General features: G+C 34.8%; 1 protein-coding gene across 6 annotated transcripts in view; it reads right to left on the reverse strand.

The window, feature by feature from the left end:
- LOC143232878 (sodium channel protein para-like) overlaps window positions 1–27,953 on the reverse strand; it is a 178,536-nt gene that overhangs the window by 66,994 nt on the left and 83,589 nt on the right. For all 6 annotated transcript variants that reach the window (XM_076468881.1, XM_076468877.1, XM_076468879.1 and 3 more), the window contains exons 2-7: window positions 15,960–16,372; window positions 10,594–10,799; window positions 7,354–7,482; window positions 6,049–6,140; window positions 5,125–5,322; window positions 3,106–3,163 (exon numbers count right to left, since the gene is read on the reverse strand). In XM_076468881.1, coding sequence (XP_076324996.1) covers window positions 3,106–3,163; window positions 5,125–5,322; window positions 6,049–6,140; window positions 7,354–7,482; window positions 10,594–10,799; window positions 15,960–16,292 — 1,016 coding nt within the window. In that variant the 5' untranslated portion in view covers window positions 16,293–16,372. The remainder of the gene's footprint in view (window positions 1–3,105; window positions 3,164–5,124; window positions 5,323–6,048; window positions 6,141–7,353; window positions 7,483–10,593; window positions 10,800–15,959; window positions 16,373–27,953) is intronic.

Genomic DNA, 27,953 nt, shown 5'->3' on the forward strand with positions numbered 1-27,953 from the left:
AAATCCCTGTCAAAAATAAGAACTATCCTGTACCTTATCATTCCAAATTTTAAATATAGCTTTAGATATTCAAGTTCCTTCTGCTAACTTTATCAAAATATGAAATATGTTTCACAGTCAGCCACTTGTAGAATATTTAAATCTTTAAAAGTTCAATCATTGACCCATAAACAGTTCTTATTTTTACCATAAACTTCACAGTTGCTCATCTCCTTTATTCTAATAAAGAACTGGAAAGTTCAGTCAATATCAGTTACTATTCAAGTAGTTAATATTGCATTCAAATACAATGGTACAAGGTTTATACTCTCGTCCATAAGACACGTGCTAGGCAATGGTCAGTTGCAAACGCTCTTTGTTACCTTTTTAAAGTTACTCTAAAATATAAAGTGAAACATATCCTTTGTCAATTACTAATAATCAATGCAGAACATTACTTCATCATAAAAATATCTTTGAATATGAAATAAAACTAAAGGAAGCAGAAAAAGAGAATCCTTTAACAATGAAGAAAATAAAATATACTAAAATTAACATCACAAGAAAATTACTTACAAACTATAAACAGGTATATGGAAAGGATTTCAATATATATAAATACAGGCTGCAACCAAAAATATCCACAATGTATATGAAATATAGAAAACAACTCTTTCAGAGTGACTAGAAACACTAGTGAGAAAATAAAACCCTCTGACAGTAAAACAGTACAAGAATAGTATATATAAAACCCTTTAACACAGAATACCTTGGTATTAGTTATGCATTATGTGATTACATTTATTTGACATAAAGCTGGCACTACCTCATGCGTCTTGTCCTCAATGGTTAAATAAGTACTTTTAGCTATGTCTTTCCTCATCTTTAGAATCAGAGTGGGATAAAATAGTATTCATGTCTGCATTTCTTTAACCAGTATTCTCCTCTGATTCCTGATTAAGCTTGTTCATTAGAGGTTTGTCAGTAACATATAGACACAACTGATTGAAGTGCACTACATTCTTTTATGTTATTCTTAAACTGCTGTAATTCAGAAGTTAATGATCTGACTTGTTTTAACACATGAAGACATCATATCCAAACCACTTCTTCTTTCGTACTGCAGCTCTTACTAGCTACTGAAACACAAATCTGAGCATATAAATTAATGTAGACCTTAACCAAGCCATATATTTTTGTACATATTAGATGGTATTTTCTCTAAGGAAAGAATCATGCAATATGTCTACAAGGAGTAAGATTTCTTCCCCAAACATTTGCATGTTTGATAAACAACCTATTAAGTTCTGCTAATTTGCACAATGGCCAATCATGACATATAATATGTGCTTGTTCCAGTTGATTTGTTTGAGATTAATAGACTTACCAAGCATACACTCCACAACAGGTATTACCTACTCTACTAAACAATCAGATTGGTGTGGATATGAAGTGCATGTCTTTATCACACCCAACATTTTACACAACTCAGAGAACCACTGAGTGTTAAAGTTAGCTCCCTCATCTATACTGATCTCTTCAGGAACTCTGCCAATTCATGATCTACCAGATGTGTGGATATATCCACCAATGGATAAGCTGTAGCCCACTTTGTGAATTATTTGTTGGCCATAAGTATACATAGGTGCCTTCACTCCATCTTTGAGAATGGATGAGCAATGACTAGGACTATTCTTTGTTGGAGTTTACTTTCTTTAGGGAAATACCACACAGTGCTGAAAGTAGTACCAAATGTGTAGGCTCAAATGTGGTTAATAAAATGATTGTCAAACATTATCACAAGTGTTAGTAACACTTTCATATCTTCCAGTCCTAGTAATATACAAAGCATGGAAAAGTACTGAGAAACATTAGCTTTAACACAGAATGCAAATAATGGTTTGAGGGTTATTAATAATAGTACAATACACCTTTTTCCACTTGTATAAATGCCATATGTTACATGCAACCATGGTAAATTTATCTGTCTTAGCAACTGCCATATTTAGATAGGGGGCTAGAGAGGACTCAGCCCCTGGGTCCATGGTCTTAATGAGGGCTCACTGATAATTTTTTTCTATGTAAAATTACATGGGATGTAGGGCCCACAAAAAGTATTAGCTCCTGGGCTCACACAACCTTAAATCTGCCATTGGTCTTAGCTGGTTACATTTTACACTGCTGAGCAGCAAGAAACAGCCATGGTAAATTCATCTGTCTTAGTTGGTCACATTTTATATTGCTGAGAAGCAAGAAGCAATTATGTTATATCTTGGTCCTTCTTGGTGCCTTTTCCAGAGCTCCTAAAGAAATCGTTGCAATGTGACACCCATTCTACCAGTGAAATCTCTTACTGCATGGCCTGTCACTGCTGTAAACCATATACTCAGAATAACTGATAAATTCAGAATATTATTATACAATATCATAATGTAGAAATTGCATGGTGTTTATATACCACATATTCAACAATCTTTAATATCTTTTTTTGTAAAAAAAGCACCCTATGCTAACAAAATGTAAACACCTGCCATTTTGTTTTTATTGACCTACAGATCAGGAATTGGAATCAAAAAAATTTATTCTTTCAATGGATTTCGTCAAGATATTGAGTAAGTACTAAATATGATAGAGACATTTGGTCATTGGTCTTGTCATTCTGCCTTCTGGGCTAATAAAGTAAAAATTAGAGAAATAAATGTTGTAAAATGTACAAAAAACTGTCATCTTAAAAATGTGAAAACATGATATTTTATATTTTTACCAGAAGGTAATGAGGGAGAACTGCAGTTAACATTTTAACCATATTTCTAATATTTAATGGTTTCACCTACTTTAAATTTAATTACTATTCTTCCGATAGTCAGTTATACTAATAGACTCAAGTTTGATAAACACTGAAGACAACAGCAACAAATAAATATGGTGGATACTTTTGCCTTAAAAATGAAGCAGTGTGGAAAAAATGACTAATTACACATTTTACATTTAAAAGTAAATTATCATTAAGTAACTTATGGATAACATGTTAAATTTCTAAACCACTACTCTACATTGAAAAATTCTTTTAACACAGAATTTATGGTTGATTCTCTGAAAATGCAAATTGTAAATTCCTTCACTTACTTTGTTCCAGAGCTATTTCCACATAATTGATATATTCCACCTTCCTTTATCCAGTTAGCTATTTCAATAGAAAATTATAATCAAAATTATCTCTGTATACAAATTTAATCAATTATAAAATAAGTAATTTAGCAAGTGAGTACTTAACGTACATGCACAGATATATATATTTCATGTTAAGACTCAATGGTTTTGAGTAGAAAACTATCAAGTACCCTTTATACAACATGTTCCAAAAACATTATGCAGAGAATAAAATGAACACAAGACAGAATATAAAAATAAGCAAATATTATTAAACAGAAACAAAATTTCCATTACAGCTGGTATGGGTATCAACACTTTTTACTAATAAAGCAGAGAACAATGTTTTGACCTTCTCAAAATAACCTAAGAAGGTTGAAACATTATTCTCTGTTTTATTAGTAAAAGTGTTAATACCTATACCAGCCATCCTGCAATACATTTTTACTTCAAGTGGGTTTCTCATCATCACAAAACTCTTCATTAACATTTTCTTTCTATGTTCATTATTGACTGCACCCAGCTCTTGGAGCAAGTCAGAATCACATCTATGCAAGACTGAACACCATGGCAATAATAATAATAATGTTACACTTTTAAGTCACCAAGACACTAGTGCAACATTTCATAATCCTCAGGTTACATATGTTAATGAGAACTTTCATTACACACTAAATGGCATACCCATACCCTGGATGGAAGTTAGAGAAATTCATGATTAAGCCTTTTGGCGTGTTTGATGACCGCAGCCAACTTGAAGTCTTAGCGCAGCAGGCAACCTTCCTTTATTCCTGTTATTCTTATGTATTGAATTTAACATATATAGTATTGGGTACAATCACTGAATATTTCAGGGACTTTTGTTGAGTTATTGCCGAGATATCATGCTTTTAGTACTGATACTGTAATTAGTTGAAGTATCAAACATATATATTCAGCGCCATGCCAAACATTAAAGGTTGTTATTCAGCACCGAAAGGGTTAATGAAAAATTATCTTAGAACATGAAAAGTTGTTTCCTATATATATAATTAAAAAAGAAACGCTCATAAAAACAACAAAACATAAAATTTGAAACCACAAGTTTGCATACATCTCATGGATCCAACAAACCTTCATGCCAAATTTGGTGAAGATCCATCAACAGGGGCAATATAGTAGCAGAAAAGCCACAAACACACCCATAAAAACCACAATATGCAAAATGTATTTCCCCAAGGACCTAATTAATCTTTACACCAATTCTGGTGAAGATCCATTTACACCTTGTGAAGTATTTACATAGACATACAATAAATAGAACTATTATATTTATATAGATGGTGCTAGTGCATTAGATCTGTGTGTGATACATTCATGACTTCAAAGCTGCACATTGAGAATGAAGAAAAATAAAGTTCTCTGTGATGAAGAATCTACAATCTATTGCAAATCTACATGTGCACAGGATAAACATTTCACAAAGTTGGAAGTTGCACATCGCGTGATAAAAATATTTTTCCAGTATCATATAAGCAAAAGTTCCATTATAATATGATAAATAAAAAAGATAAACACCAACTTCATACTAAATTGCACAATTCTCTGTACCAGCCTTCTAAATGAGTATGACTACAGTCCACATAGGCACAAAATACAAACAGAGCCAAGTAGGTGTAAGCCTTACAGATTAGTTGTAGTTTGCAACCCTTGACTAAACTTGAAGATTCACACACATTAATGAACTTTTTACATATAGTTTACAAGGGTTTCAGTAACAACTTGCAAAATGTTTTCACATAAATGTAGATAAAATTTACATGAATAAAGATGTTTTCTTTACTAGTTATAGAAGACAACTATTTAATACTTTTACATGTACACACACACACATAAACATTTCCTTAATTATTTTCAATACACATTAATTAATTTATAACAACTGGCATATTAAGATCCAAAATAAATTTAAAAACTATTTTGTTTCTGACATATTGCACAAAGGCAAATACTTACTGCTATTTGTAACATGATTTAAATATCCAATATCTGAGATATTTTGGGGCCACTGTAAGATACACTTTTGGGTAAGCACACCCATATAAACCTGTAATCCCAGCAAAGCAAAGATTGAAAGAGCAAACACAGTCAAAATGATTACATCTTTCAGGTTTTTTACAGACTCTATCACAGCACCTACAATGGTTTTTAAACCTGTAAAGTACAAAGATTTACAATAAAAAACAAGTTGTAAATGCAGTATGGAAGTAATATTAAGACGTACTAAATGTGTTAGATATTTTTATGATACAGTTAGTGTGTTGAGTTTTATGCATTTGTTACTTAGGATGCAAGTAAATTGCACTTAAAAATATTCATGTAAATAACCATAATTTGTATGTCAAACCATAGTGAACTAAGTTAGAATCTCAGAATAAGTTGAAGATAATATGCATACCTGTAATAAGTACAAATATTTGTTTCACAGATATGCATTTGATGGGTCATTTATAATTCATTACTGACGTAATTGATGTATAAGAATTTTCAGGACATTATAACAAGATGAAAGAGGTCAAAAGCAATCTCCCCTCAGCAAAATCTTAAATCCAACATCAAAGCTCATACCAACATCTCAACAACATATAAGGGGGGTTCAATACTCAAACAGGCAAACTCTCCATCTCATTCATTACAATCTATAATGAAAATTTATACTTTTAGAAATGGTAAAGTACTCTTACGCATTAACAAACTTCTACAATGTTTACAAAATGTTGTACTTTTGTTTGTAATTAAAGTTTATTTAAAGTATTTTAATGCACAGCATATGGTGCACAACAGTGACATGAAGTCCCTTTAGTTAATCTATTAACATGATGATACAATATAGATGCTGCATTTCAAGCTGAGTGCTCAAAGTAAGTATTTTTGCTGTACCTGGAATTATAGCTACTGTTTTCAAGGCTCGAAGTACACGAAACGTTCTCAAAACACTGAGGTTGCCAAGTTCTACTCCCATTGTTATGTACCTAGACAAAAGAAGAGGGAACACCCTTTTATATGTGATTCTTGTACTTTATATGTTGATACTTCTGTGGATTACAGCATTTAGATTCACACAGAAACTACTGTTTACTATTAGCTATACAAGATTTATTTCACACAAACAAATATGTGTTTAGCAATATAATTTTTGTATCTCAGAATGGCTAGTAAGGGTATTAACACTTTTATTGAAAAGGAGAGAACAACGCTTCAACCTTCTTAGATCTTCTTCAGGTTAAGAAAGAGAGAGCTTGCAAGCAACTATTGCCAAACACGTCTCTCTTTCTGAACCTGAAAATGACCTAGGAAGGTCGAAACGTTGTTCTCTCCTTATCAATAAAAGTTAACACCCATACCAACCATTCTGACATACATTTGTATTTCAAGTGGGTTTCTCATCATCAACAATTTAATTTTTTAATTAATGAATGACTACATTATCAGTACTTTAAAGTCTAAGATTACAGAGTTAAAATTCAGATTTAATATTTTAAATATAACAGTTTTGTTTACCTTGAGAAGACAAGCAGGGCAAATGTTATAACTAATTGACTACTTAGGGTTACAAAAGTAAGTGTTAATTGTTTATCATGCTAAGTACTGTTGACTTTTGAATGCTGTATTACTGAAATGACAGTAGTCTTACCTGGAAATGTGACCATGAGGACTTACTATTAACATTTATGCTTTAAATACATATATTTTTTTGTTTGAAAATGTTCATTTTATCATTCTGTACTAAAATGAGATATCATATTCAGTTAGACTGTGTATGGGATTATACAAAAATATTCCATTCATGTACTTAAAGGGTAACAAGCTTATTAGTTCTATTGTAAAAAAACTGCAGTCTAGTAATTAAACTAATACATTCTATACTCAAAACCATATAGATTAATAAAAATAAATGCCATGACACAAGTCATTTTCATAAATTTCATATGTATTTATATATAAATATACATGTAAAAAAGGAGTAAATACATATATATTTTTTGTCACAAAATAACCAGGCGTTAAAATATGATAACCTGACAATTTAATCAAAGGAATTTGGAAGATGTGGCTTCCTTTATCATAAAGTAAAGTGGGGATGAATAGAAAAGTGTTATACATCTAGGTTTATGAGGTTTTCTGTCTTATGATTTTGATCCTGCAAGTTCTCTATGTATGTCAAAAATTTCTAGATATACTTACGCGAGGGATATAACAACGAAGTCTAACCAGTTCCATGGATCTCGAAGATATGTAAACTTATCAAGTATAAATCCACGAGCTAATATTTTGATGCATGATTCAATTGTGTATATTGTTGTGAAAATAACCCTGAAAGAGACAAACATAACTTTGAAATTTGCTCGTGAAGTCTTAAAGCATTTTATTTTCATGAAAATAATATCAAGAAAAACAATAATATATAGTTTACCAAAAAAATAAACTACTTTAACATAGTAACAGAATGTTTGGATTACATCTACGTGAGCAAATGTCAATATGTGTATGTATGTATACATCTGATCTTTACATTAATTAGTACTGTACCTGACACAGTGATACAGAATGACACGAGGAAGGTCAGGGTGAGGGGAAGAGGGGTGTACCCAAGTCTGATTTCATATCTTTTTCAGTAGTGGTACCTTTACAATTTTTATTGAAATTTTAATGTTTGCTATATTATGAAAAAACAAACAAACAGAAGTGCAATTTTCTATCATTTGTTCCACACAAGATTTTATTTCACCTGTCTGAAGAATAGGTACACCAGCTAGTTACATAACATATAACATTTTTGGAAAACATGAGACCCACTGGTCTGTCTAGGCTGTTCCACACTCTACACTAAATTAGCTTAAAAAACACACTTAGAGCCAGTTCTCATCATTCATTTACTTATTGTGCTTTTTCTTAAGCCTTTTTCTCAGATCTCTTTATAATCTTAAACACTTTGATGAAGTACCCTCTAACTCATCTTTTTTCAAAAGAAAACAATCTAAGAGATTTCAGCCTCGTCTCATATGATAACCACTACATCCCAGGCACCATTCTAGTAACCCTTCTCTGAGCTTTTTCTAACAATTTGATATCTTTCCTAAGGTAAGGAGCCCAAGACTGAATACAATATTCAAATTTAGCTTAACCAGTGACCTGTTGAATGAAATTATAATGTCTTTAGATTTGTATTCAATATTTCTGTAACTACTACCCAAAATCCTATTTGACTTACCACTAGCAACAGCAGACTGTTTTGATGGCTTTAAGAGACATATCAACTATTACATCAAGATCCCTTTGTTTAGCAACACTGTTACAGTTATTCCCATCCAAATTATGAAAACCCACAAGTAATATATTGCATTTATTGAAATTACATCCCAACTGCTATTTATTTGCTCATTTAACTAAAATGATCTAAATCCTTTTGTAAATTAGCAGCATCTTCTTCTCAGCTAGAAAACAATGCATCCACTTAACAGACCAGTGAATAATTACATGCAAAATATAGGAAACCTATATTAATCAAGTTATTAATTCTTTTTAAGTTGTTTCTAATCTAAGTCAATAGTAATGAAAAATGTAAGAAACCTTTCATTAAAGTTATTAATTCTATTTTTAAATTATTTATAATTGAATTTAATAACATGTGAAAAAATATAAGAAACCTTTCATCAAAGTTATTAATTTTACTTTTTAAATTGTTTATAATCTAATTTATTGGTATGTGAAAATATATAAAAAAAAAACCTTCCATCAAAATTATTTCTTTTACTAAACAATTTCAGGGCCAAATTGAAGGAAGGGCCCCCAAGAAGTTAAAAATAAAAATAAAATTAGATAAAAATAAAAATATACATATAAATAAAATCTATATACTAAAACATAAAAATAAAAATGGATCATTTAAGAAAAATAAACAGGTTAAAACTCTTCAAGTCTATAAATACCATTGTCAGTCAAAATGCCTAGTCAGTTAAAAACATACGGGGCCCAACAGGCTCTACGAGGTCTGTTCAAAAAATACGCGGACTGACGTCATAAAACAAAATGTACTTTATTTAGAAGTTACAGGTCTGGGACCCCTTCAAAGTACTCTCCTCCCCAACGCACACACTTATCCCAACGGTGTTTCCACTTGTTGAAACAGTCCTGGTACGCTTCTTTTGTAATGTCCTCCAGCTCCTTCGTCGCATTTGCCTTAATCTCGGGAATTGTCTCAAATCTTCTTCCTTTCAAGGGTCTTTTGAGTTTGGGGAACAAGAAAAAATCGCAAGGAGCAAGGTCATGTGAGTAGGGGGGGTGGGGAAGAACAGTGATCGAGTGTTTGGCCGAAAATTCACGAGTTCTGAGGGCTGAATTTCGCAGCAACGCGGTGCATCTTCAATTTTTCGGTCAAAATCTCGTAACAAGATCCAACTGATATCCCACACTCTTCAGCAAGCTCCCCTGACAGTCAGACGTCGATTTGCCCGCACCAGGGTGTTGATTTTGTCGACGTGTTGGTCGTCAGTTGACGTGGAAAGACGTCCAGGACGCTCATCATCTTCAATGGACTGTCGACCATCCTTAAAACGTTCATGCCACTTGAAACATGCCGTACGATTCATAGCAACATCACCGTAAGCCGTGTTAAGCATAGCAAAAGTTTCAGTCGCAGATTTTCCAAGTTTAACGCAAGTCGTTGCTCCTTCAGGTCATTCATTCTGAAATCCACCAAACGAAAAAATCGCACTTCACTTAAAACCGCGTAGCTAATACACAAATGAAGATATCTGCAATCGAGAAATGGCGTCGTAATCAGCTGATCTGTGCAAACCTAGCGACACCAAGCGGATTCCCCTAGAACCAACTGGAGCCGCGCAATTCAAACAGTCCGTGTATTTTTTGAACAGCCCTCGAATTCATACCAATATTATATATCATGTGAAAGCAAATAGGGCCCCAATCAGCTTTAGCTGACCATTAAATCTGTCCCTGGTCATTATTTTTGAGCTTTATAATTTTTAATAATACTGTATACTGGTTCTTAGTTTTAATTTTTTTTCACCCCACTCAGAACTCTACAAAAAAGTTCTATGTAATGTGAATGAAGTACATTGCAGCGGACGTAGCGTACCATACGAAGAGTACCAAAAGGGTCCATAAAATGAACCATTGGCCTGGGCTCCCCTCTCATAAACTTGGTCTCGAAGAATGTAAGGCTTAAATTATTCTATTTATATACACAGTTATTAGTTTTCAACAAATATACCTATCACTGTTAATGTTATATGAGATCTGCATATGTAGGTATATCATATACACGTGTATTAGGCATTTGCAGTTTTCTTAACAATTTAAATGCTCTTTGATGTTTCCGAGAAAAGACAAGAGGAACACAAATCGTTAATTTTTTCCTTTATAAATTTGAATAAAATAGCACAAAGAACATATGACACTCACTCGTACTGCTCAATGCTCTCATTGTTAGGCATGGTCATAAGGACACAGTTGACAAGGATGGTAACAATGACGACAAAGCTGAATACTGGGTGGACGAGAACATAGATGGCTGAACGACGGATGGGATTGAAAGGACTGATAAGCCAAAGAGCATTGTGGGCACTAAACCGAAAAATATCTTTACCTTTGCTAATAACTATAAAAGTCTGGAAAATAAAAAAATATATATACATTATTATATACGAAAACAGATTCAGGTTAAACAGTTAGCACACAGAATCAACTACAAAAGTTGTAATATTTAAATAAACCATTACATATTCATTGTCTAAGAATAATAATAGCTTAATATATCTTTTAAAATGTATGTTTTGGTTACATCTACATAAACAAATGTAAATATGTATGTGTCTGTGTATATCTGATCCTTACATCAGTTAGTACCACAACGGAAACAGTGATACAGAATAACACGAGGAAGGTCATTTAAAAATGCATCTTTTTAACCAGATTATACTGTATCGCTTCCTCTGTTGAGTGCTTAAATAAATATATATAATTCCTAGGTTTAAAAATTCATAATTTTCACTATATAACCAATTCTATGTCAATTTATTAGGTTGAGGAATAATTCGTGAGCGTTTTTAAATAATTTCATTCAAGCATTACATGCAAGACTATACAATACTTCAATGCATGAACACATTACACCCAAAACATTTATTATGATACTTTATTTCATGTAATACCTAGGTATATAGTATGCATTGTTTTAAACGAAATTGCAAGAAATTAAATGCGAAAAGCAGATGGTGTCGAAAATGCTCGATTTTGTCCACTTGACATTCCATTTAATGAGCTGAAAATGAAAGCAAAAATTAGAGACATATGAAAATCAAACACACCATCTATTAGAGCAAAAAATTATCTACCAGATGACATGAAATATTTTGCGAAAGCGTTTCATTTATGAATATATTTTTTTAACTTGAAAAAACGCTCACGAATTATTCCTCAACCCAATATTTCGTAAAGTATGTTTGCTTGTAAACATTATGAATATTTAATCCTACAGAATATATATATATTTGTTTGTTTGCGTTTAAGCACAAAGCTACACATTAGGCTATTGGTTCTATAGCCAATGCTGGTATCGAAACCCTATATTCAGCGTTATAAGCACGCATATATACTGTCGAGTCACCGGGCGGGGAGGAAACTACCACTATTAAAATGGCAGCGGTACTGTAAAGAATTCGTTGTTGTACTCCTCCATACCTCTCCTGAACTCACAGAAATAAATTATTTAAACGTGATAAAGCAATTTCAAAAAATTATTAACACATTAAGTGTTGTTATATTGAACACTTTAATTTTTTAGTAAACGAGTTTACCTTGTATATTTAAATTACGCGGTCAAATTAAGTGAATTATATATTATTAACACAATGTATAATATTGATACTTATGATGTCCCGAAATTCTTAACATGCAGAATAAAATGCCGGGCGCAAACCATAAACGAAAATCTATATTTAATAGTGTATATAACTGGGTTTTTTACTTTGTTTTATCCACAGCAGTTGGTCTAAATACCAACTTTCGCTCTACGCTTTTTAGTATTCAAAAGAAGATTGAGAAACGAGATGTAAAACAGCTGCAGCAAACGATTTCAAGAGGAAGAATAATGCTCATTCATGCTTTTTAACATGCTTTGTTTGTTTGTTTTGGAATTTCGCACAAAGCTACTCGAGGGCTATCTGTGCTAGCCGTCCCTAATTTAGCAGTGTAAGACTAGAGGGAAGGCAGCTAGTCATCACCACCCACCGCCAACTCTTGGGCTACTCTTTTACCAACGAATAGTGGGATTGACCGTCACATTATAACGCCCCCACGGCTGAAAGGACGAACATGTTTGGTGGAACCGGGATTCGAACTCGCGACTCTCGGATTACGAGTCGAACGCCTTAACATACTTAACCATGTCGGGGCCTACCTTCTTTGCAAATCGCTTCTAATATTATGAAGAGAACTGCAAATAGCTTTGTAATAAATTACATTGTTGAAATATTTCTGTACTTGGACAGGTTGTTCTGTATTATTCGGTAAAAATAGTACATGTTCCAATTACACATAAAAAAAAAATAAAGCGTTTTGTTTCTTCAACTACGTTCTACGGCCTACTTTTACTGCTAGTTCTATCTCAATACATCCCCTTGGTGGACTCAGCAGATAGCCCGATGTGGCTTTGCTATAAGAAAACACACACACACAAACTCTATCTTATAAATAAAACTTAATTACTTAAATGTTTCATTTCTTCTCTTTGTAGAATACAACTCAAACCTATTGAATAATACACTAAGAAATCGATTGATAATACAGTAAAATATTTACTTGGTAACTGGCTAACTCACAGATTAATTAGCTCATTGCCTGACTAACTCGCTAAATTACTAAACAACTACCCAACAATTGCCTATTGTTTAAGTACTGAAGCCCTACAAATAGTGGGAGTGACAGCCCTCGCGGCTGAAAGGTTAAGCATGTTTGGTGTGATGGAGACTCGAACCCGCTACCTTCGGATTACGAATCGAGTGCCCCTAACCACCTGGCCATGCCGGGCCAAAAATATGTTTTGTCTTTACAAAAGTGGGTTTATAAAATTAATAATTGTTTTTATAAAAGACAGTTTTAAAAATGTCCATTTATTTATAAACAACAGTCAAATTAATAATTGCTATGTAAAAGCAGTGCATATTCGTCCGATGTTTGTTAAAATCGTAATTAAAGATCTTACTTTTACGTTCAGCACAATTGGTGAGTTAAATATTTAAAACTGTTCACTGAAGAAGAAGAGGTCACACGTATTTATTCAAAATGTTATATGTCGCAGATCGTTAAGTACATACCCAGGTCACTTGTTTTTGAAAGATCGTGAGGTCGAAAAATCGCTTTTAAAATTACCTGGACAGCATGCTCGCCAACACCACGTGGGACCCTCAATAATGTTGTCTAGTTTCCACTGAAACGTGTACTAAACACGTCAGGTCAACTGTAGAGCTCAGGACATTTCTAGATTTATACATCATCATTATTACAACCTGCCCACCCCTCTATCAACAATTCAAACGACCTAAATTAAAATACAAAAACTGTATTTGTATAGAATATAATTTTCTTCCTTGTAGAAATATGTGTATTTTAAAAGAAATGCTTATGTAACTAGTTAAAAATATAATATCTCTTTTGAATCTGAAGTGGCAGAATACTGTCAGTCTGTTACATCACCTAAAAGTGCCTAAAGCTTTTGCTACGTAGTAAAAATCTTTCTTTTTAAACAACGATAACAGGCCACATAAAAAGGCTCTGTGATGAAAAAGTAACTCTGGAAATGAAATAAATGTTGTAATTTTAATTTGCTTTTTATGATACTGCTTCTCCTCTAGAGTGAATAAAGCACAATCTTGATATTTCTTGTAACAAATACGTTGGAAATAATTACATTGAACGTTGTGAAATCAAGTAAGAAAGTTTTGTACATCTAAACGATTGAATCTACCAACGACGTATATTACTCTCTAGCTATAACCTTGGATAACCTAGAGTGTGTGGAAGGTTCTAAATGATCGAACATCCTATCTTGAGCATCACATGACAAGAAAACCGTGGGCAACTTATTCTCTGGCATTTGACAACAAAAAAGTGCCATTTCTGAGTACAATCTTCCTATAAAGGTAGGCCCGGCATAGCCAAGCGTGTTAAGGCGTTCGACTCGTAATCCGAAGGTCGCGGGTTCGAATCCCGGCCGCACCAAACGTGCTCGCCCTTTTAGCCGTGTGGGCGTTATAATGAGACGATCAATCCCGCTATTCGTTGGTAAAAGAGTAGCCTAAAAGTTGGCAGTGGGTGGTGATGACTAGCTGCCTTCCCTCTAGTCTTACACTGCTAAATTAGGGACGGCTAGCACAGATAGCCCTCGAGTAGCTTTGCGCGAAATTCAAAAAACAAACAAATAACCTATAAAGGTTGTGTGATCACGTGAAAAGTCATGTGGCCTATAGTTTAGCCGCCATATTAGACGTCAAGTTCACACGTTTGTCTTAGATGAAAAATGATAAGATTTATCTTCCAATATCGTGTTATCTGATTTCGTAAATTATTGTAGCGATGTCCATAAAGAAAAATATTTATGAAAGTTAAACTGTCATACAGTTTCAGATCCGTTTCTATTGCCAAAAGCGGTGTTTGCATAACGATTAAGGAGATTTTCATGTACCTTGTTTCTTGTCAGAATCTTTAAATATTCAAAAACAAAAAACAGTACCAAATATGTTAGCTGCCAGCTTAAAAAAATAGTCTAGTTTCAACATTCAAAAGCATATTAAAAATAATGCACTTTTTTTAAAATTAAAACCGACAGGTGACATAATTCTATATAAGAGTTATATTAAAGACAGAGTAACGCATCTGAATAAGCAAATCCGAGGAACCCCCTTCCTTTAAATCCTTGAGTTAACCCTGATTACCTCAAAAGTTTTAATATGAATTTTAATTTTATATACTTTCCAGTTAGTTTTTGTAATTTCTGAAAATATATAAATACAAATTTCACTAATGCTTTCTGCTCTATATATAATTATTTTTTTGAAATTTGAAATTCGTCTTTAGTTTAGTGCATCTGTGAAACATGTATAAATGCTCTTCATACTTGCGATACATGTAATATTGATGGGGAAAAAAATAGTATTGCCTACGGCAAAATCCCCCAGTGACACAGCAGTATGTCTACGGACTCACACCGCTAAAACCCAAGTTTGATACGCGTGGTGGGTGTGTAGTTTTGTGCTTAATTCCAAAAGAATCAATCAACCAAAGGCAAAACTTTAAATACAACTTAATTATTACGTTTATAAACTACGATTATCATAAAAAGTGTTGTTGTTTTGAATTAAGCACAAATCTACACAATGGGCTATCTGTGCTTTGCCCACCACGGGTATCGAAACCCGGTTTTTAGCGTTGTAAGTTCGGAGACATGCCGCTGAGTCACTGGGGGCTTAGAATTAAGCACAAAGCTACACAATGGGCTATCTGTGCTCTGCCCACCACGGGTATCGAAACCCGGTTTTTAGCGTTGTCAGTTCGGAGACATGCCGCTGAGTCACTGGGGGGCTTAGAATTAAGCACAAAGCTACACAATGGGCTATCTGTGCTCTGCCCACCACGGGTATCGAAACCCGGTTTTAACGTTGAAAGTTCGCAGACATACCGCTGAGCCACTAGGGGACATATGAAGTGTAATTATGAAAAACAAAATTATGTCGTCATACATTTAGAAGCAATGAAAATTAAATGTTTCTAACTCTTTGGTTCTCGTAGTATTTATCCAAATCTTCAAGAGGTATTGCTGACAGTTCAACCGGAAAATCCCTTTCAAGAGGTTTTGGAAGGGGCATTCCACCCTCAAGGTTTTTTTCAGGTTTTCTCCCCGTTTCTTCTCCTCCCTGTGCCTCCTTCTCGCCGCCTTCTCCAGTGCCAGCATCTTCTAACTCCTTTTGCGCAAGCTCTTTCTTCCGCGCCGCTTCCTCAGCAATCCGGGCCTCGATGGCTGCCAAGGATTCTTTGGTAAACGGACGGAATAAGGGCAACTCCTCTAGATCTGACTGGTCATCAGACGACCCCGTAGACTCCGGCATGGCTACAGCCAGTCACAAGTGATACTTCTCTGCGTGAGGCACAGACAGCTCCTCAGAGAGAATGAAAAGAACGAGACAGCCTGTGTAAACAAGAAACAAAAAACTTAGAAATAAAGTTTTCAGAAAAATAAATTATTTGTTATTTAGTTTTTACGTTATTCTTAGAAATCATAATATTTTATGTGACAAACATTTATTCATATTATACGATACGAAAATATTTTAACCATTTTCACTTTTAAAGACCTTTCCTTTTTCTTTTTAACTGTCGTTAAAGGCGTTCCTTTTGATTATAGGATTCGAGATTTTTTCACAATTATATATAATAATGAGATTAATCTGTGTTTCATCTATTTTTAAAACTTTATATATTATTTACACATTCTTCAACTATAAATGTGATCCATTATCAATTTCAGTGGAAAATATGCAGTAGTTTTTGTGGGCACTCGTATTTGTTCGTTTCTTCAGCATATTTAAACCTATCTTTATAACGAAAAGTATTGTATTGTTCCTTGTGAGATTTTTTTTTTTTTGCTCGTTGTTTACTTGTCAGATAAATAACTATTTATAGGCTTAAATTTGGCATGGCAAACTTAATAATGTACCTTATATGACACGCAAGATAATGGACAGGTCAAACATCCATAGGTTGTGTTTGTTTGTTTTTGAATTTCACGCAAAGCTACACAAGAGCTATCTTCGCTAGCCGTTCCTAATTTAGAGAGAAGGCAGCTAGTTATCACCACCCACCATCAACTCGTAGGATACTCTTTTGCCAACGAATAGTTGGAGTAGCCGTCACATTATAATGCTTCCACGACTAAAAGGTCGACCATGTTTCGTGTGACGAGGACTCGAACCCGCGACACTCGGATTATGAGAAGAATGCCTTAACCACGTAGCTATGCCGAGTCGAGAGTAGACAGCAGGCAGCTAGTCATCAATATCTCTTGCGTTCGGTTCACAGTGCGGAATCGACTACCGAATTTTAGCATTTTAAGTTAGTAAAGCTACTGTTGCCCTCCGAGACGCGCGCGCGTGCGCACTTATATATTTCATCCAAAAATTTATCCTATTCTTCCTTTTCACTTTTAAAATGATCAAAAATCACTTGAGTTTTAAGTACCGGTTCCTAGGTGTCGCTACTCTTCAGCTCTATTTCTTTTCATTCTGATTCTCTAATGTTCAACACATCAGCAGCCAGGCGTATTGATTTAACATTCGCTGTTGCCTGAAAATTTGTTGTACCTCAAAGGTATCATATAATGAAAATATTTTATATTTAAATGCATCAAAACATTTTTTTTAGAAAAGGTTATAATTGTTGCGTTCTACTAGTATTGCGTGAAAGTGTCTGTGTTTTTCTTATAGCAAAGCCACATCAGGCTCTTTGCTGAGACCACCGAGGAGAATCGAACCCCTGATGTTAGCCTTGTAAATCAGTAGACTTACTGTTGTACTAGTGGGGGACTGCGTGAAAGTAAAAAAATAATAAATTGTTTTTCTTTTTACTCAAATGTCTGTTGGTGCTGAGCATACGCAGCGGTTTTTGTTTGAGGCAACACCGTCAAATGACGAAATCGAAATAAATTCTTTCAGCCCGTCACGTCTAGCTACCAAAAAGCAACTGCAATATATATATATATATACAATCTTACGTCGGTAGCGGAGACAATACTTTTAGATCTGGGTCACACTTTAATTAAATGGTGGCTTTTGTTTGTTTGTTTTAGAGCAAAGCCAAGTTGAGGTTTGGTTTGTTTTTTGAATTTCTCGCAAAGTTACACGAGGGCTATCTGCGCTAGCCGTCCCTAATTTAGCAATGTAAATCTAAAGGGAAGGCAGCAAGTCATCACCACCCACCGCCAACTCTTGGGCTACCCTTTTACCAAGAATAGTGGGATTGATAGTCACATTACAGCGCCCCCCACAACTGAAATGGCGAGCATGTTTGGTGCGACGAGGTTTCGAACCTGACACTCTCGGATTAGGAGTCGAGTGCCTTAACCACCTGGCTATTCCACGTTGAGCTATCTGCTTTGTCCACCGCGGGGAATCGAAACCTGTAGTTTAGCGTTGTAAGTTCGTAGAATAACCGTTGTCCTATCGGGAAAATGAATTCCACCTCTTCATTAATAACTTTTTGTTATTAATTGGCATTACGTATCAGTGATGACGGAAACCCACTTGTTGAGAAATTTATATACAAAACGGCTCGTTTGGGCTGAGGGTTGTGTAACTGTTTGTGTCAAAATGTAGAGGGCGGTATTAGATGTTTGAATATATAATTTTATTTATTATATTAATATAGGTATAAAGGCGTTCACATATTGGTTTATTTTGGGTTTAAGTTGTTGTATAAGTAAGGCTTCTTTAATTTTACGTTTGTTTATGTTTGTTTCTTTATTTAGTATTTGAGTGTTTTCTATGGTTATGTTGTGTTTATTTGACTTGCAGTGTTCGAAAACGTGTGAAGGTGACTTTTTTATGTTCTTTGAATCTGGTTTCCATTTTCTACTTGTTTCTCCAATATAGAAGTCGTGGCAGTTATCACATTGTATTTTTTATAAATAATGTTGGTGTGGTGTTTGTCAGTGTAGTTTTACATGGTATACCCAAAAACTGGGGTCTATACTATGTAAAACCTCTTCATTATAATAAATAAAATTATATATTTTGTTATTAATTGGCATTACGTATGTTATACCAGTAAGAGCATTCGAGTCTGAGGCTTTTTCTCACTGAATGTTAAACAGTACGATGATATATTATTCTGATATTCTGCTTCCAGGTAGTAATGAGCAAATCTGCTGGCACCTTTGTTGTTGTTTTCTCACTTTTAGCTGACACCTTGTTGTTCTGATGCACGTGAGGAAGTTATTAAGAAAACATATCGTTGTTTTGATTAGTAATGTAAATTCTGCCAGTCTGTCACTTATTAAGTAATACAAGGAAATGTTTTCCTGATACTCTATTCCTTCATTTTTGAAACAAGTTAACATGTTATTTTAATAAACTAAATCGTTCTGTTTCTGAGTTAAGTGAATATGTTATTCTAATATTACACTACTCTCTCTGTGAAAGAAGTAAACGTGCTATTCTAATCGTTCATCTCTTCCTGCCTGCACTACACCCCTCGCTAGTACAGCGGTATGTCCACGAATTTACAACGCTAAAATCAGCGGTTCGCTTCCCCTCGGTGGGCTCAGCAGATAACACTAATTTAACAGTGTAAGACTAGAGGGAAAGCAGCTAGTCATCACCACCCACCGCCAACTCTTGGGCTACTCTTTACCAACGAATAGTGGGATTGACTGTCACATTATAACGCCTCCCACGGCTGGGAGGGCGAGCATATTTAGCGCGAACCAGTGACCCTCGGATTACGAGTCGCTCGCCTTACGCGCTCGGCCATGCCAGGCCAAAGGAAACGAACACATACAACAACCATAGTGATCGTTTCAAATTTGTAGTTGTATTTTAAACGGTTTAAGTAATGTTTTATATGTCCACAAGTTTTGCAAATTCATGGGAAGAATTACGCATCTGAAGAGAAACGATATATTTCACTTAGCTTGGACGGGTGTTATTAGAGCTAGTATTTTCCTGTGTGGGTTTCTAAAAAAAATAAATCAATACGCTTTTTCATTTTTGTATTCATGAAATGCACTGCCACATACAAAAGCTTTACTGATTAAAACCTGTAGTAACAACCTCTAGGGTCCCTTGGTGTAACGCATGTTGCAATATATATATATCTGTACACAAACACACACGTATATATATATAACGCATGGTGTAACGCATGTTGCAGTATATATATATATACACGTATTGTTGTAGCCAGCAATATAAATATGACGATCGCGTGCTTGTATTTAAGGCTCAATTTATGGTAACTAACATGTGATTCTAATATTGCAACTTGTTCAGAATGACACTGTGTTATTGAAGTCGTGAGCAGCGAAAACCATGACAAAAGTCGTTTGAAATGCCACTCTAAAAGTTGAAGGAAGAAGGTTGATTTATATTTTCGTGATGACGAGAAACCCACTTGAAGTAAACATGTATCTCAGGACGGTTGGTATGGAATTTGTTAACCTGATGAACCTATGACCTATGAAGCTCAAAACGTCGTTCTCTGCTTTATTAGTAAAAGTGTTAATGTACCACTCGTCCTGGCCCGCCATGGCCAGGTGGTTTTAGGTGTTTGACTGGAAATCTGAGGGTCGCAGGTTCGAATTCCCGTTGCACCAACCATGCTCTTTCTTTCAGCCGTGGGGGCGTTGTAATGTGACTACCAATCCCACTATTCGTCGGTAAAAGAGTATCCTAAGAGTTGGCGGTGAGTGGCAATGACTAGCTGCCTTCCCTCCAGTCCTACACTGCTAAATTAGGGACGGGTAGCGTAGATAGCCCTCGTGTTGCTTTGCGCGAAATTCAAAAACTAACAAACAAACTAATCATATCTGTCAGAGAGAAAAAGTAATACTAAACAAACAAAACACAACCAACAGGCAGAAATACATTGACTATTAGAATAGCATGTTGTTACTTATTACAAAATGAAACAGCCTGAAAGTGAGTTAAATTTAGAAGTTAATTAAATGTCGATATTATTAAATTAATTATATTTGCCAGCAAGATTAATACACACGGTCTTCTTTCATAAAACAAATATACAAACAATTGTATGATTTATAATAACAGTTATTTAAAATAATGATTTATATTGAAAAGTTTTTGACACTTATAAACACCATTGAGTCTTCTATCTGATCCAGAACTTCCTTGATATTCAAGGGTTTACGATGAGGATATTAATTTCGAGTTGATATAAGTACCATTCACTTAACGGGGAGCTGGCTAGCTATTCGCTGATCAGACGCGAGTTTTTCACCGCTGAAGTTATAAAATGTCGCAAAAATATCAACGTCCAGTGTTAATCTGCTGAAGTTAAACGGTTTTTATGTTCGAAATCTATACACGTTCCTTATCAAATATCTGAATTTTCTAATTAATAAACATTAATCACAGTTATAACTTTCGAAGTTTATAGTATACCAACTGGTAAACCAATAATATATATTGTGTCCTGACGTGTTTCGTTTGCTACGTTTTATCAGTGTGAGGCGAATTTTCATAAATTTCAGCTTGCATAACAACATTAACAATACACTAGTACTTACTGACACACGTATATTATAGATTCTTACACGAGAATCTTCTACAATTTTAGTGAATAGGCGGAAAATTCGCAGTACATATTCAACAGAATAAGTTATACGCATTTTTAAATATAAATTTAACTTACACAAACATCGAAATTAAAATAAATATATAATAGTGAATCTATCACAAAGTTCACTTGTATCAGAAAGGAAGAGATTTAGTAACAACGCGTGTGAGCCCAGCATGGCCAAGTGTGTTAAGTCGTTCGACTCGTAATCCGAGGGTCGCGGTTTCGAATCCTGGTCGCACCAAACATGCTCGCCCTTTCAGCCGTAAAGGCGTTATAATATGACGGTCAATTCCAATATTTGTTGGTAAAAGAGTAGCCCAAGAGCTGACGGTGGGTGGTGATGACTAGCTGCCTTCCCTCTAGTCTTACACTGCTAAACTAGGGACGGCTAGCACAGATAGCCCTCGAGTAGCTTTGCGCGAAATTCAAAACAAACAAACAAACAACGCGTGTGTGTTTTTCTTATAGTAAAGCCACATTGTTTTTTATTTCGCGCAAAGCTACACGAGGGTTATCTGCGCTAGCCGTCCCTAATTTAGCAGTGTAAGACAAGAGAAAAGGCAGCTAGTCATCACCACCCACCGCCAACTCTTGGGCAACTATTTTATCAACGAATAGTAGGACTGACTGTAATATTATAACGCCCACACGCCTGAAAGGGCGAGCATGTTTGGTGTGACGGGGATTCGAACTCGCGACCCTCAGATTACGGGTCAAGTGCCTTAACCACCTGGCCGTGCCGGGCATATCCTGTAGGTAGCACGTTTTAAATAATTTATGTTACAAGATAGACAATTGCATACGTATGTACAACTTAACATTAGCATAGATAATTTCGTTTATAGTGTTTAAAACAAACAAATAACTTTTAATAAAAATTCAGTAACTTGCATATTCTGTAAAATTATCTGTATGTAAAGCGATATCTCTGAATAGTGAGCTACTGAACTGCTCCACCTTGTGGTATGTATTGGTTAAATCATTATTCTGTACTCAGTGATCAACTGAGTACACTCTATGACTTCTCATGTTTACACACAACGATGCCATATCATCTGTATACAAATATTCATTTATATAGCTCACCATTTCTATATTTACACAACAGTAGGATTCTATTCGTAGTTTTTAAATTACACTCATTCATGTATAAGTAACGATCTACATATTTACATACACTCATTTACCTACAAGTAACAATCTATGGATATACACTCATTTAGCTATAAGTAACGATCTATGGATGTACACTCATTTACCTATAAGTAACGATCTATGGATGTACACTCATTTACCTATAAGTAACGATCTGTGGATGTACGCTCATTCACCAATAAGTAACGCTCTATGGATGTACACTCATTTACCTACAAGTAACGATCTATGGATGTACACTCATTCACCTATAAGTAACGATCTATGGATGTACACTCATTTACCTACAAGTAACGATCTATAGATGTACACTCATTCACCTATAAATAACGATCTTTGGATGTACACTCATTTACCTACAAGTAACGATCTATGGATGTACACCCATTTACCTACAAGTAACGATCTTTGGATGTACACTCATTTACCTACAAGTAACGATCTATGGATGTACGCTCATTCACCGATTAGTAACGCTGTATGGATGTACACTCATTTACCTACAAGTAACGATCTATGGATGTACACTCATTCACCTATAAATAACGATCTTTGGATGTACACTCATTTACCTACAAGTAACGATCTATGGATGTACGCTCATTCACCGATTAGTAACGCTGTATGGATGTACACTCATTTACCTACAAGTAACGATCTATGGATGTACACTCATTCACCTATAAGTAACGATCTATGGATGTACACTCATTTACCTACAAGTAACGATCTATGGATGTACACTCATTTACCTATAAGTAACGATCTATGGATGTACACACAATGTTCCACATTCCTATACTCTCAGTGATATTAGTATCTAAATTCATTCATCTTTACGTGTACAGCCAGCGACCCATTCGTCTGTCGATAACGATCTGTACGTCTACACTCAGTGTTGTGTATACCTATACCCTTAATGGTCTTTATATCTACGTTTACTGCTCTTATGTTTACACCTAATGGCATGTGTATTTTATTTTAATGAACAATCTATATGCCTAACTATGTCGAGACTACACCAGTGATCTGTGTATGACAAAAGCCAGTGATCTGTGTGTATATTTTCATGATTCAGACATCTATATACAGTGTTATGTGTATCTGTTCCAACAATTTATTTCTGCATATTTAAACCCAGTTACATTTATTTAAATACAATAGTCTGTGGCTTGTTTGCATAGAGATCGCTTTAGTAGTTCTCCAGCTCAATGTGGAGTTGGACCACCTTGCAACGTGACAACAGTCTGGATGGACTCCGCGGATGCTAGAAGGTATCTTGTATGGCTTTAGTTTATTAACCAAATGAAACTGTTTCACAGATGTCAACATAGGTTTGGGTTGAATTTGGGACAAAGCTACACGACGGCTATCTGTACTAGCCGTCTATAATTTAGCAGTAAAAGACTAGAAAAATGCAGCTAGTTATCATCACCCACCACCAACTCTTGGGCTACTCTCTTACCAAAGAATGGTAGGACTGACCGTCACATTCTAACGCCCCACAGCTGTAAAGGTGATCATGTTTAGTGGAACGTAAATTCGAACCCGCACTCTAACCACCTGGCCATGTCAGGTCGTCGGCATAGGATATATTCGGTATCTTATGAAACATTCAAGTTCATAATAAATATACAACGTTAATATAAGTACACGATTAACATATTTTTATTTTAGGGTAATCTACTGCTTGTAAAATCTTGGATCTGCATGTTTCGACGTTTTCTACGTCATTTTCAGGAGTCAACATTTTAAAGGACATAGACTATCCTGAATTAAAAATGGTTTCAATTGTGTATTCGTTTTCATGTTGTGTTATATATCTATTACTACAAGTGATCAGCGGTATGTCTGCATACATGCACCGCTAGAAACCAGGTTTCGTTATATGTGGTAGGAAAAGCACATACTAATTACCAACAATAAATCAATCACAAGTATCAAAAAATAATATCTATTCAAGTTCATACCTAAGATGCTAATTTGGACTGAATTCTGGTGACTGTTCTAGCCATGGTACGTAACAAAGGTCTCCATTATTTTTTCAGTTGCATAATTATTCAGATGGACTCTGAAAGACATTTGCCTCATTAAATGAATCAAATGACTCAGATCTTGCCTAAAGACCGTTCTATCAGTCATCAATTCACTTTCATTAGCTTACTTGCAAATTCAAAGAAGTAAGGTCAAGTGTCTCATAAAGTTTTCTCCATATATTCACATTACTATTCGCGAAAAAACAAAAGATGGTAGAAAACGATTAATCAGCAAAATTATAAGTTTCCTACCATTCGTATTCCACAGTTTCTGTTCCAAGTTTTGGTGTTTGTGTCTCATATAAACAGTTTAATGTTCAGCTGCCATATATATAAGAAATATTTTTAAGTCTTTTGCATTTTTTCTAGTGTCTGGTACCACAGCCTTACGTAATTGTAGACATAATCCCTTTCCACAAATCTGTCGCTGTTTATACACTAGGGATGATCAAACTTGCTTAAGGTGAGAGCCACATACAATAAACTTCAGATGTTTGAGAGTCACAAGACATGAACAAATATCACACACACGTTTTTATTGTTACATGCACATTTTGTTACATAAATTTTAAATAAATACATGTACGTAATAATATTTATTCATGTATGTAGTTTATAAACTGGTAATTTGTATTAGGTTCAATAATCACAAAGTACACGTATATACACCAAATGTTTTCAAAATGCTGGCTGATTATTGTTTTAACTATACTGAGCATATTTAATACGGTAATGAACTACGGAAACATCTAAGAAAAATGTACAAATTTTCATTTCATTAACATTTAATGAGACTGCCAAAAAAATAAAAATAAAAGGGGTAAAAACAGATATTTTTAATGACATTTATTTGTCTTAGTAAGTATCTGTCCAAACATGGAGGAAAATATGTAAAATAATAAAATTAGAGATATTTTAATCAGATACCACCTTACAAAATTTTAGTCTTATCATAATATTTTTCTGACACAAACAGACATTGATACAATTATCAGGCTATTTACTGCTAGCACTCGGTTTTGAGTCGTCGAGATTCCGGCTGATATGTTGTCAAAGCTGTACAAATTAGCTCCGTCAGGTGTTGATTTGTGAGGACTGCACTATGCTTCGACTTCATAAACTTAATTCCAGAGTACAGTGATTCACAGCAGTACGTTGTGCTGAAAATTGAGATGAGTCGCACACTGGTTTTCTTCAGTTCAGGATATTTTATTTCTGGAAATTGTTTCCAGAACTCAATTGTAGAATGAGTCATCTTTAGACCCAGGTTCCATTTCCACAGCAGATGATTCTGTAACCAGAGGTTCGAGAATGGACAACCATCATTGATCACATCAACCACAAATGGATTTACAAGAAATGCGAAGCAGGGCTTCAGCTTCTGCAAGTCCCTAAACCTGTCTAGGAAATTATCAAGCAGTCCTTGTAATTTATCCTTGTATTCTTCCAGTTTGTTGTCTTTTATTTCAATATCAGGTAATGTATTTACTCTCCTTTTGAGATTGGGAAAGTAACTGAAGTTTCTTGACAATATGTCTCTTTGAAAAAGTCTTATTTTATTCTGAAAGCTGAAAATTGTCTGAGTAAGATCAGAAACAATCTTATCCTTCCCCTGGAGTACCAAGTTGAGAGTTTGTAAATGATTCATTATATCAGTAAGGAACATTAGATCTTGCATCGATTCATCACTTTCCAGTAGAGGACAGAATCTTTTCTTTTCTTCAAGAAAAGTAATAATAGGCTCCAACAGATCCACAAACCTATTTAAGACATTGATGATTGACAGCCACCTCACAGTGCAGTGGAGAGAGACATCATTGGGTTTATCTTCAAGCTCCAGTTCTTCAATAAAATTTTTGAACTGTCGGTGAGTCTTCCCATTTAAGAGAATGAAATTGATAATTTCAAGAACAAATTTTATAACATCTTCATAGTTGAAGTATCTGGCTGCCACGTGTTCGCGATGAATAATGCAATGAACAGGGAGAAACTCTGGAAAGTTGGGATCACTTTTTATAAATGCAATTAATCCTGTATTTTTTTCCACTATTGCAGGTGCTCCATCTGTTGCAACACTAACGAGTTTATCCAGAGGAACATCAGCATTTGTTAAGGCTTTGCAAAGCGCATTTTTAATGTTAACACCATTAGTTGTTTCTTTTAGTGCCACTAAGTCGAACATATTTTCTTTCAGTTATATCAGAGGAAACATAACGAACAAATACCGCCAGTTGTGGGTTGTCTTGTATGTCTGTAGATACGTCAAGAGCTAAGTTGAATGCAAGGGAATTCTTTAAATCATTTTGCATTTTGCCTGCAACATCAACACTGATCTGGGAGATATGTATGTCTCTCTGTAGTGTGGCGTGAAGCTGGTGTTTGTGCTTTTAATCGCTGAAGTTTTGTGTTATCTGGATCTAACACTGCAACAACTTCAGCTATATCCTTTTTAACAAATTCACCATCAGAATATGAGCATTTAGCACGAGCAATATTTCATGATATAACAAAACTAGCTTCAGTCGTTGTGTCAACTTCCTTACTGAACGTTGTGAACAGTGTCTGCTGGCTAGTTAGTAATGATTTTAACACAGTTAACTTGTTTTTCCGTAATTCTGATTCAGGTGGATAATCAGACTAAAGGTTTTTGTGATTTGTTTCATAGTGGCGTTTCAAGTTACTGACTTTGTAATGACTGAGTAACACATTGCAAATAAGACACAAAGTTTTACCTCCTTTAACGGTGAATGCAAAATCTTCCTCCCACTCTGGCTTAACATTTCTGTTTTCATCTTCGTACTTTCCCTTTTTACAATTTGATGATGCCATCTTCCTTCACAAAATTTGCACACACTTCTAAGAGATTAAAGTGAAAAGAAACAATAAGCTCCAACACGCGCAACGCAACCAAACTCTACAGCGCCCAGTATCACACTAACACTCCGCTACTCTCACTGCTCGCAACACAGCCACACACGCCACAATCACGCGATCGCAAGCCACGCCCACTAAAACTAACATTGTCAGCACCGGCTTGTACGATTACTAATTCTCCAGCACAATTCCTCTGTAATCCTTCCTTATCCGAAATATCTTTAATCCCTGATTCAAATTATTAAATATATTTACTCACCATGAACATTAAAACTTATGTTTTAATCCAGTGGACTCTCAATTTATACCCGGTAAATAATTATAAAGCTTAATAATTTTTTTTTACATTTT

Source organism: Tachypleus tridentatus, chromosome 11 (assembly GCF_004210375.1).
Source record: "Tachypleus tridentatus isolate NWPU-2018 chromosome 11, ASM421037v1, whole genome shotgun sequence".
NCBI lineage: Eukaryota > Metazoa > Arthropoda > Merostomata > Xiphosura > Limulidae > Tachypleus > Tachypleus tridentatus.